Below are 12,791 nucleotides of genomic sequence, written 5' to 3' on the forward strand. Positions count from 1 at the left end.
ACATATCAAAGAGATGTGCCAAACAAGTGAGATACCTGGTTCTGAAGCTCCAGGGAAGAGAGATCCTGGCTGGAGAAAGACTGACTCAAGGTCACCCATTGTAGATGTGGACAGGGATGAGAGCACCTAAGCAAAGTATATTGACTTAAAAGGACCAGAGTCCAGGTCAGAATACAGGGAGACAGGAGACTGCAATAGAGATGAAGGAGTAGTCAGAGAGGTGAAATGGAGAAAAACCAGAGTATGGGTGTCTGAATGCCAAGTGAAGTCAGTGCATATGTGCATAAGGACGGATAGTTCAATAAGGTCCAGTGACAAATAGAGGCGCAATGAGGTAAGGACTAAAGAATACCCAGGTAGTGCTGGATCTTAGTTTCCTGTATAACAAATCAGCCATTTTGTTTTGGGGTTTGCTCATTCTGGCTTTAACTTTTGTGATTTTTTTATTTTTATTTTTTTATTTTTTTTCCTCAAGTAAATAGATTTGGCAGTCAAACATCTTAAATACTGGCAGAAGAGAATGTCCTACTGCTTGAAAACCTCATCTTACTATTTTTTTTCTTAGCAATACTTAGGAGTGGGAAACATATGTCCTGCCTAGAAAACCTGATCTAAGTTGCATAATACATCCCTAAAACAGTATGTTTTTGTTTCTTTGTTTTTGAAGAGCATTTTTCTGATGATAAATAATTAGTGAGTGATATGATAATATGAAAATTACATACCTATACAAAATTAAAAGGCCCAAAACTAACCATAGTGTGCTCTGATCAACTTCATGCTTGAAAAAGAGCTTTAAAACAGTCTTTTGATATTAATAAAAGGAAATAATTAAATGCCAAATTGTAATATACAAACTGCACACATGTACTAAAATTTAATTGAATTTCAGTCCTATAGAAAATTAAACAACCATTATTTTGTTACATAATAACATACATATTTCAAACTAAATGTATGGCATAAAATATTTTATGAGGCACTAAAACTCAAATATTGAGAATAATTGATCCACTAATTGTAAAGTGCATGATTCAGATAAATTATAAAATGCTGAAAGTTCAATATATTTCCTGATTGTATGATGTAAAATTCAATGAATAAACTATATTTTAGTATGTGTGCTATAAAGGTATTTAAGTGATTTAAGAAAATAATTATAGGTATGATAATTTTGTTTCACACAAGAATTCTTATTTGAAATATAATCTATAGACTTGAATTATAAGCAATTCCTTGATTTGAGGCAGTGTTCATGGAGTAAGCGATTAATCACCTTTCTACTGTTTTCATTGACTTCCTAAGAATGAGTTAGATAGTGCTTGCTATGTTTTAATAATTGATCTATGATGTGTCTGGTACTAGTTATGCTTATGAACAGTCCTTACTACTGTATTCAAAAATGAAAACTATAAATTCCTTTTAAAGTCTTTAATTTTGGTAAATCTTGATACATTCTCCTTACACGGTGCAGTATGAAACTAAAGTGCCTCAGGAATATAATTTTCATTGGTAAATTTTAGTCAAAATTGAGTAGGCATTGCTGTTGTCTTATGTTTGCAAAGAACATAATTGGAAGCCAAGGAAACCATTCCTGGAAGAACATGCAAGGTTTTTAAGAAGCAATGAGCATACTAAATTAAGAGAGGTTGACAAAACGTGTTTAAGTTTTACTATATATGAGTGCCCCTGTAAGCAAGTGGATAGGTAAAATGGATAAGCTAGAAATTGTAAATCATAAATATAGAAACGCAGTGTTTTTGAAAGATATTTGAATTCAGGTAAGAGTGTATAGCATAAATTTCACTTACTGTGTATAGCATAAATGCCATGGGTTTGGTCATCATTTTACACAAAACAAGCATAAAATCTTTCTTTTTCCCCGAATCGATGTAAACAGAGCCCAGACGGCCGCATCGAAGTCAAAGGGCAGCATGGACGCTCATCCCTGCGTATCACGGATGTGAAGTTGTCAGACTCAGGGAGATACGACTGTGAAGCTGCAAGTAGAATCGGAGGGCACCAAAAGAGCATGTACCTTGATATTGAATGTAAGTTATTTTCATTTTGTGTGTGTATTAAATCAACTTTTTCTGCTTTGAAAAATATGAATTTTTGCAGGAAGATAAAACACATATGTGGTTCGTTTCAATATTTTTCCATATATTTGTCTTTTATTGAATTTGTTGATGTTATAGAGTTCTTGCACTGCCAAACCATGCCTGAGAATTCAAAGAAAGAAATGATACAATGGGCAGCTTCACCCACCCATCATACCGGGATATTAAAATATTTCAATACATAGCTTTAGCCCTTCAAAGTCAGTTACTGGAGACATCTAGTGGATGCTATGTGACATTTCACAGTGCTGTATAGATTTAATGCTCTTCATATTGTTTATCGTGAAAATTAAGCTTTTATTGGCAAAGTTTAACACAGAACACCATATTAACTGAACTATATTATTAGATATCATTATTAGTTACCAGTATTGCTGAATATCTTCTTAGGTTTCTGTTTATCGTATAATATTAATGGTCCTGTGACCCACATACAGGTAAGCAGTAAGAATTTTCATTTCTTATTCAAGTTGTTTTTGTTCAATTATTTTACATCCTCATAAGATATGACATAGTATTTTAAAAGTAGTTAAATATATCAGCATTTATATGTTATCAAAATGGTGTTATTATCTGAAAGTGGGGATTATGACAAAAAGAGTTGTTAAATAATTAGACAACTTTTTATAACTGAGATTTGGGAAATGTGAAGGCTAATGTAAATGAAACCTGCACAATCCACCTTAAGTCATTGCATGTGATTTTAGAATAATTTGGTATACCTGTCCTTAAAAAAGGAAGAAATTTAACATAATTCTCAAGAATTATTCGGGAAATCATCAATGTTGGAGGTTCCCTGATACTTAAAAGGGCATAGCTGTCTTAGAGAGGATGTAAAAGATGCTCTTATTAACAAAATGTTTCTCTTAGAGAATTTCTAGTGCATTATTATTCATAGGATATGGTGGTAACTGTAAAACAAGCCCCATTTTCTTATTGAGAATACCTCTACAAAGCAAATATTTTTTTCAAGGACACAAATAAGCCATATTATTTTACATTTACTAACCATGATTGCCAAGAAATTAATGGTAAGACCAGTTAAACAATTGTGTTTCGTCATTGCTCTATAGTTTTTTATAAGGATATGAATGGCTTCCGGATATTAAATGTTTTTCTAGATATTCTGCTATTATTTATTTCTCACAGTGTGTTCTTGAAAAATATATGTAATCTGCAGTCACAGAATCTTGTGTTGTATAAATATCAATTAGCTCAAGGTGGGTGATAGTGTTGTTTAAATCTTACATGTCTTTACTGATTTTTTTTGGTGTAGCTGTTCTGTCAGAATGAGAGGTGTTAAAATCCTTTATCATAGCTGTGAACTTTTTTCTCTCCCTTTTATCCCATTGGTTTTTGCATCATGTATTTTGCGGCTCAGTGAAGCAATGCACATTTATAACTTGTATGTTGTATTACCTTCCTGTTCCTGCTATAACCATGACCACGGACTTAATTGCTGTAAACGAAAATATCTTTCAATTCTAGAGGTCAGAGGTTCAAAATATTTCTCAGTGGGATAAAAATCACGTGTCAGTAGGGCTGTGTTCTTTTGTGGAGGCTGTAGGGGAGATTCTGTTTTCCTGTCTTTTTCAGCTTCTACAATCTGCCCACATTCCTTGGCTCACTGTTCCCTTTCATTTTCAAATCCAGCAATGGTGGATGCAGTTTCTGTCACTCATATCACATCACTCTGCTACCTTTCTCACATCTCTTTTTTCTCTTACTCACCGCCATTACATTGGACCCACATTGGATAATTGAGGAAAAGCTTCTCAACTCAACACCTTTACCTTAAAGACAGCGCTGAAGTCCCTTTGCCATGTAAAGTAACATACTTACAAGTTCAGGAAAGAATGAAATATATATATATATATAGATATAGATATATATCTCCATATATATATATATATATATATGTATTACAATCTAAATATATATATATATTTATTTTTTCATGAATTATTTATTCTATTTTCCCCACTAATCTCTTTGAGCTTAATCTATTTTATCTAATATTAAAATAGGTACTCAAACCATTTACAACTACTGTTTGTACACCTTTTTTCATTCATTTACTTTCCCTTTCTTGTATTTTTTTTAAATAAAATTTATTGGGGTGACAATTGTTAGTAAAGTTGCGTAAGTTTCAGGTGTACAATTCTGTAATTTTTATATGAAATTAAAATGTGTCTTTTTAGACAGCATATGATAGAATATTGCTTTATCATCCACTCTGTCAATCTCTACCTTATAATTAGAATGTTTAAATCAAGAGTCATCAATAAATGGGTCAGGTAATAAATATTTTAGATTTTGCCTAGTTTTCTGGGTCTCTTTCAAAAACAAACCATTTTAAAGGCTTTTTGCATTCTTTTTCTCTTATAAACAATTAAAAATGTAAAAAAACATTCTTAAGTGTAAGCATAAATATAAAAGGTTCTTAGGCTATATTTTGCCAAAGTCATAGTAGACCAACCATTGGTGTAGACTATTAATTTTAATGCAGTTATTGATACGGTTTCATTTAGGTCTACAATTTTATTTTTCTATTTTTCACTGTTTCTCATGTTCTGTTCCCATTATTCTGCCTTTTGAGTTATTTGAAAAATTTAATATTTTATTTTATATATTGACAGTATCTCTTAGGTTTTTGTTTTGTTTTGATTTGCTTAAGTGATGTTCTAGGGAATATAATATACAAATCTAACATTTCACAATCTAAATAGAGTTAATATGTTAACACTTTAAATTAAATGTAGAAACCTTGCAACTATATAGCTTCCTTTGTACCTGACTCCACAAATCTTTTTTATTATTGATTGCATATGTAATACATCTATATTCATTAAAATCTAACTGAAAATTATGATAATTTTTGTTTATCAAGTCATAAATATTTTAAGGAACCAAAGAGAAAATAAAATATGTTTACTTACTGATTTGTTTACTACTTATTTTTCTCTTCCTTCATCCCTTATGATTCAGATTTCCTTCTGATGTTATTGTCCTTCAGCCTGAATATTTTTTTTCCATTTATTATAGAGACTATTTGATTGGGATAGATTCTATTATTTTTTTAAATCTGAAAATATTTTCCCCCTCCTCCATTCTGAACCATTTTTTTCCTGGAAAAAATTCTACGTTGATATTCTTTAAAGATTGACTTCATTGTCTTCTAGCTTCCGTGGTTTCTGATAAGAAATCCATGACGATTTGTGGATCCCTTGTATGCCACATGTCATTTTTCTCTAGCTGCTTTCAAGTTATTTTCTTTATCTTTGTGCTTTGATTAGAATGTGTCTAGGTCTGGTTTTCTTTGAGTTTATTATGTTTGCGGTGTGTGCTGAGCTTCTTGAATCTCTAAATTTGCATTGGTCAATATATTCTGACCACTGTGTCTTCCAATATTTGTCCTGTCCTAATCTCTTCCTCATGTACAGGGTTTTACTTACATACATGTCAGACCTTTTGAAATTATCTCAAAGACCTCTGAGACACCATTCACTTTATATGTTTTAAATATAAACACTGTTCATCAGATTAGGTCATTTCTGCTGTTTTTTTTCAAGTTAACTGATTCTTGACACCATCTTCTTCTTTCTACTAAGCCCATCCAGTGAGTTTTTTATGGAAGATACTATATTTTTTAGTTCTAAATTCCTAATTTTGTTTCATATTTTCAGTTTCTATGCTGACATTTCTTTCATTTTCATTCATTTTATGTATGTTATCCTTTATCTCACGGAACATAGTTAAAATAGCTGCCCTGGAATCTCCATCTGATAGATTCAATATCTGGGCTGTCTTGGCATGTGCATATGTTGCTTGTCCTTTCCCATGATAATTGGTTATATTCTCCTGGCTCATTAAATGTCAAGAAATGTTGAATTGTGTCCTGGATACTGTAAATATTATGTTGTGCAGACTCTGGGTAATTTGACAACCATCTGGAAAAAGTGTTTTTAAGCAATAAATCACCCTTAAGTTCTTTGTAGCCTCCTGTGAGCGATGATTCAAATCTCAGTTGATTTCTAAAGTTTTTGCTATGCACGTTTGTATCTGTCCTAGACATGCAAAGATCAGGGCTTATGCTGAAATTCCTTTGGTTTTATATGTAGAATTAAGCCATCTCTTTCTCTGAATCATATCTGAGCTTACCCCAACCCTATTCAACCTGTATTGGCTTCTTTCCAAGATAACTCTGTACTTATGGACAAATTTTAGCGCCACAGTCACTTTGAAGCTCCTCAACGAGAACCTGCCCCATAGACAAAACCATAAGCGATAAAAGAAAAAGTGGGAAACTGGTGTTTATTCTCCTCCACAATCATCCTGACTCTCTAGGCTCTACAGAAGACTTAGGTAGTTTGTGTTATTGTTTTTGTTTCTATTGTTGTTCTTTGATTTGTGTTATCTCTATAAATATTTTAATTATTACCAGTCAGGAATTGGGCTATCACAGGCTTACAGTGCCAGTGCCACTATGGCAACAAATATATATTCTATTTTTAATGCAACTTTAAATCATAAATAGTTGATTTCCCTAGTTCATGGAACCAACAACGTAGATGTTTTCATCAGTTTTTAATTTGTCTCTTCCCTTTATTTTATTTACATTTCATTGTTTATTTTTTTCTTTTTAAATCATATGTCCTTAAATAAATCATCACACTGATCAAAAGATTGTTCAAATTGCAAAGTCCTAAAAAGAAATTGAGTTTTTTGCTTTTTTTCCCCCTTCAGTGATCAATCTTCTATGCGGTCAGCTTTATTTAATTTGACATTTTTATCTATAACCAACCTTAATATTCCTGGAAAGTATAGTGAGTTCTATGTATGTAAATCATTCAAATTTTAAATCAAAAGATAGGACAGCTTTAGCTGAGGTTTACAGTTAGATGTTCCGAGTTTTTAATAGTACCCTTTACCTATAAAGGATTAAGTATTTGTACTAATATAGACGAATTTCATGTAGAGCAAAAGAAAACATTTTATATTTTTAAAATTAATAAGAATATAATCAGAAGTCATTCCATTGACATATTTTTTTTTTCCAATCTCTAAATTAAAGGAGATTTTCTTGTGGATCTAACCTACACATGAATGCTCTATATAAGCTGTCTCCTCTTGTTTTCTCCTCAGAATAATATTTTTAAAATATCCAATACTAATGAATTTCAGGAGAATACTAAATTATGTTGGGCATCTAGCTCAGTATTCCAACTTTATGCTACATTTAAGAATATAATTTAATTTCATAATTATATTAATTTTCCCATATATTTGTCTAACGTCTCTATTATATGTGTTTGAGATATTACCTGCTAGGCACTTACTATAATTTATTAAAACTGAATCATGAAAAATATGTTTATAGTGGATAATTTAATGGTGTAAAATTTACTTACGATGATTTATATAAAATATGCTAGTGAAAGAAAAATGTATACTGAAGTAGAAAGTAGGTATTTGTCTTAATTTCATTAATTGCTAAAGATCAGATTTTATACATGGGGTAGAAAAATTAGAAACTGTCACAATGTCGTTTGTCTATAGTATTATTTAGGGATATGGGGTTAAATAATCACTTGGAATAAAGAACCATAGTCATCATTTAAAATATAGCCTGCTCTTCTCTTTCAGTTAACTTTGTTGTAAATTAGTCTAATTGTATTATGAAAGGTGAAACTTTTATTTTACGTCTATAAAACTACTATTTGTAATAAATCTTATACTTTTCTCAGTGGAAGGTTAGTAGAAATTTTGGTTGGATATTGCCACCTAATAACTATAATCAGTACCGAAGATATCTAGTAAGTTTATTTTTTGGTAATTAAAGCCCATGTTGTTATAAAATAGGATATTTTATTGAGTGACAAATTTCTAATGGTCATAAAATTTTCAGTACCTTACATATAACTCCATGAGGAATTACCATTGTAAATAAATATTTGATGTTGGAAATGGTGAGAATATTTTTATTCTGTATCTTTGAATCAAAACAGTATAGAAACTATGAAAATTACAAAGATACTATTCAATGTCACAAAGAAAAAACACGACAAGAACAGACTTGACTGTCTGATGCAATCACCTGCAGTATAATATTGCTAAGAGTGAGTAGAAGAGAATCAAGCCATTTATAATTTTGATACCACCACATTTACGTAACAGCACTAAACTTAAGGTGTTCAGAAGATTAAGCCCTATTTATTGTTTGTTCAAAACCTCATTTGTATTTCATCTGATACAGATTCCCTGGCATCCTGCCAGTTTATTTTCAACATTTCAAAGCCATTACTCTTACTAAGAAGCTCCAGTTTATAAAACAAAGGAGCTAACAGGCATGTGATATGTGGTTTAATGCAAAAAGCAGCAATTACTAGTAGGTTTGATTACAATTAGACTACTATTAACTCGTGTGACTAGGTATTCATTACATTTTAACTATTAACTAGACTTAATTATTTCATGTGATTAATTTAATAGTTACATGGTAACAATGCATGTTAAGAAGTATTGAATTTTTCATTTACATTATTTTTTCATCAAGCTCCCTGCACCTGCTTTTATTTCTTGTTAGACATAATGACAATATTTAAATGCATTTTTATGGTGGTATAAATGTTGTTAATAATTTTCAGAAGCATGTTCAGGATACAGGGATATTAATTAATCTTACAACACGGATTCATGTTAGTTCCATATTTACATGCATTCCCTTAGAATTAACAAATCTTTGCTCTATCATATAATTATTTCCTCAAGTTTTCCAGTCTCTCAACATCACAGTGATTCTAGTAGCATGATTGCTGCATTTACAGAATGGAGTAAATAAGACCTGCACATGATTTTAACACTTAAAGAAAATTATCTCAATAAACACATAGATTAAAAACTCCTTAGTCATAGAAGACACACATTTTATATCTGTGATTAAAATCTTGTCTTATGACCCTATCTTTTACCCTCACCGTAATACATTTAAGCTGTTCAAACTTTAAAGAAGCTGGCTCATTTGCAGAAATAAATTGGTCTACTGCCGGCAACTAATTAGGTTTTATATCCAATATGATAATTTCAAGGACAGCAGCTGAGAGAAATACAAAGTTTACCTCTCTATCCAGAAGATAAGAAGAACAGAATATTAAAAGAGAAAGGTGAAATATGTCTTACTGTTCAGCTGTATTTTTTTTCTATTCTTAATTTTATTTTTTATTTATTGGGGTGACAATTGTTAGTAAAATTACATAGATTTCAGGTGTACAATTCTGTATCACATCATCTATAAATTACATTGTGTGTTCACCACCCAGAGTCAGTTCTCCTTCCATCACCATATATTTGATCCCCCTTACCCTCATCTCCCACCCCCCAACCCCCTTACCCTCTGGTAACCACTAAATTACGTTCCCCAGATTAATTTTCAAAACCCCGTGGCCATCTTGTAGTTACTGATTGTTTTCTAATCCCCTCACCTTCCCCCTTACCCCACCCCCCCGCCCATCTAGCAACCCTCAGTTTTTCTTTTGTCTCCAAAACTGTTTCTGATTAGTTCATTCACTTATTCTTTTCTTTAGATTCCGCATATAAGTGAGATCATATGGTACTTATCTTTCTCTGTCTGACTTATTTCACTTAACATAATGTTCTCTAGGTCCATCCATGTTGTTGCAAATGGTAAGATTTCTTTCTTCTTTATGGCTGCGTAATGCTCCATTGTATAAATGTACCACAGTTTCTTAATCCAGTCATCTACTGATGGGCATTTCGGTTGTTTCCATGTCTTAGCTATTGTGTATAGTGCTGCCATCAACTGTATTTTTAAAACCACAACTTTACATGAGCCCCCTGTGAAAATTGGGAACATTGCATTCCTCACATGCACAGGTTCAATCAATTACTCTAGTTTTATCACATTTCTGTCTAAATCTGACAAATATCTTTTGATTCATAGGAATCGTTGTTAAAACGATCTTCAGAAATTATGATGATGAAAAGTTTTTAAGGACTATTAGGAAATATCCAGTCCTTGAGAGGATAAAACAAATAAATAAACACATATCAAACACTTAAATATGGTCATTTTGTGTAACTACTGGATTTATCAACTGTCTCTTGACACCTGTTTAACCTAATTGTCCAGAAATATCAATCCCCACTTCCAATGTACCACAGCTTTTTCCCTTTCTCTGGAATGGGGACTCTGCCCCAGGGATCCAGGTTCTCACTAGCACATTAACTGTCTCAGTTCCTGCTGCTAATAATGAAATGCCATAGACTGGGAGTCTTAACACAAGCACTTACTGCTCACGGTTCTGGAGGTGAAAAGTCCAAGGTCAGGGTGGCAGCATGGTCAGGTTCTCGGTGTGCGTCTTGCTGGTTATGTCCTCACATGTCCTTTTCTTGGTTCATGCCCACAGAAAGGGAGAAGCCTCTTGTCTCTTCCTTTCTTTGAGAGCATTAATTCCATCATGGGGGCTCTATACTTACGACTTCATCTAAGACTAATGATCTCTCAAACCCTCACCTCCAAATATCATCACACTGAGGATGGGGGCTTCAACATTTGAATCGGGGGAAGTGGGGCTCAAACATTCAGTCCACCTCACAGATGGAACCAGGATAGAATTTTACAGGGTTAGGCTGCCCACTGAAATCACGCATGCGATCACATCTTACCAACCCTTCACTGACTTCACTGAGTTTTGTCATCTTGTAGATCCTGAAAGATAAACTGTGACCTAATGGCCGACCTTACTTCCCCTAAGTCTGTTCGGGCTGCTATAACAAAGTACTATAGCCTGGGTAGCTTACAAAGAACAGAATTTTATTTCTCACAGTTCTCGATGCTGGAAGTCAGGGAGCCAGCTCGGTCAGGTTCCAGTGAGAGCCTTTTCGGGTTACAGACTGCCATCTTCCGCTTCTGTCCTCATATGATGGAGAGTAGAACAGAGGAAGCTCTCTAAGGGCACTGACTCTTCTAAGGGCACTGATCCCATTCCTGAGAGCTCCACTTTGTGACCTCATACAATCCTAATCACTTCCCAAAGGCCACACCTCCTAATAGCACATTGGGAAGTAGGGTTGCAACATACCAGGGGTGGGGAGGGCACAAACATTCAGACCTACCAGTGAAGCTCCAACTTCCTCCTCCTCCCTAGCATATGGTACCAGTAGATTTACCTTGTTGGATTTACTACATTACACCTTAATCCAGAACAACATGGCCACCAAAAGTTAAGGTACTTAATGCTTCAAAAAGACCAATCCAACTTGAATCCAATCAGCCAAAACTATGTGGCCCATACATTATTAAATCTTCTGAATCATATTATCTAATCTCAGTGGAGCAGAAGCAAGGACAGTTTTTTCCCTAATATTGTCTATGTATTGTTGATAGCTATCCACTGACTTAAGCTAGCTCATAGTTTGTGATGATTTAAACTCGGTAGCAGCTTTTTAATATATTAGGCTTTACTCAAATAATATTAAAAATAATCATATTTGCAACTATCTTTAGATTTTAATGAATCTTCTGGATCTAATCCAGGGACATTTGTCAAGTTATTTAAATTGTCCAAGCTTCAAATTCCTCATTTGTAAAGAGGACGAGATGGATCTAAACCCATGATTTCAGTTAGTATGTAACCCATGATGTAAGTTAGGATCTTAATTACATTTTTTATTCATCAATATTTATCAGGCATGTACTTCTCACCAAGTACTCTTCTAGGAATTAAGTATATACAATTGAATAAAGCAAGCAGAAACACTTGACTTTGTAGACCTTACATTCTAGCAAGGAAAGCCAATAATGAACAAAACAAAATACAGTAGCAAAATACATATAATACGGGAAACAGTGAAAACGGGAAAGGAGAAAACAATAAAGCAGTGCAGATACATTATCAGCTAATGGCATAATAATTGTGCATAATAAACACCCCCAAATTCCATCGCATACAAAAATAATTCTCATGTTCAACTGTAATTGGCTGATCCAGGCTGACTCCATAGGGAGCTCTGCTTCAAGCAGCAGTGTTTATTTAACTCCATGCTGTGATCCTGCAACACCTGTAACCAGGCTAGAGAGTTGGCAACTACAGGAAGGAAGCCATCTCATGGTGATGGCAGGAGCACCAGGGAACAAGCCCAATGAGCAAATTTCAAATGTCTGCTCACGTCACATCCAAAAAGTTACGTGGTTAAGCCTAATGTCAATCCAGCAGGGTAATGTGCTCCTATCAGGAGAGTTTTGAAGCAAATATTTGCTGAATAAAATAAGCCATATAGACATATATGCCTGTGAGTAAAATTTCATAGAGTGAATTTTAAAATAATATTCAGGGTTGAAAATATGTATATTTACGTTTTTCTTTAATTTGTTTCTGACTTACTTGTATCATCATCACACATTGAAAAATAAAAACCAACATAATTTTCAACAAGCTCTGGTAAAGAGAAAGAATTAAATGGTATTTTTGTATCTTCAATTTTAAGAACTTTCATAATAATTACTGTTTAATAATATTTATTGTATAACACTAGAAATAGTGTATTGGTGCTTTTCAATGATGCAAATAGACTGAAGGGACATACAAATACAACAATATATCTAGGAAGCTGGAATCTACTTATGGGACAGCTTACAAAGTATCATAAATT

At 33.2% G+C, this 12,791-nt stretch overlaps 1 protein-coding gene across 2 annotated transcripts in view; it reads left to right on the top strand.

Annotated features, from left to right (window-relative positions):
* NCAM2 (neural cell adhesion molecule 2) overlaps positions 1–12,791 on the top strand; it is a 457,120-nt gene that overhangs the window by 335,952 nt on the left and 108,377 nt on the right. For both annotated transcript variants that reach the window (XM_033135548.1, XM_033135550.1), the window contains exon 9: positions 1,901–2,051. In XM_033135548.1, coding sequence (XP_032991439.1) covers positions 1,901–2,051 — 151 coding nt within the window. The remainder of the gene's footprint in view (positions 1–1,900; positions 2,052–12,791) is intronic.

This window comes from Rhinolophus ferrumequinum, chromosome 2 (assembly GCF_004115265.2).
Source record: "Rhinolophus ferrumequinum isolate MPI-CBG mRhiFer1 chromosome 2, mRhiFer1_v1.p, whole genome shotgun sequence".
Taxonomy (NCBI): domain Eukaryota; kingdom Metazoa; phylum Chordata; class Mammalia; order Chiroptera; family Rhinolophidae; genus Rhinolophus; species Rhinolophus ferrumequinum.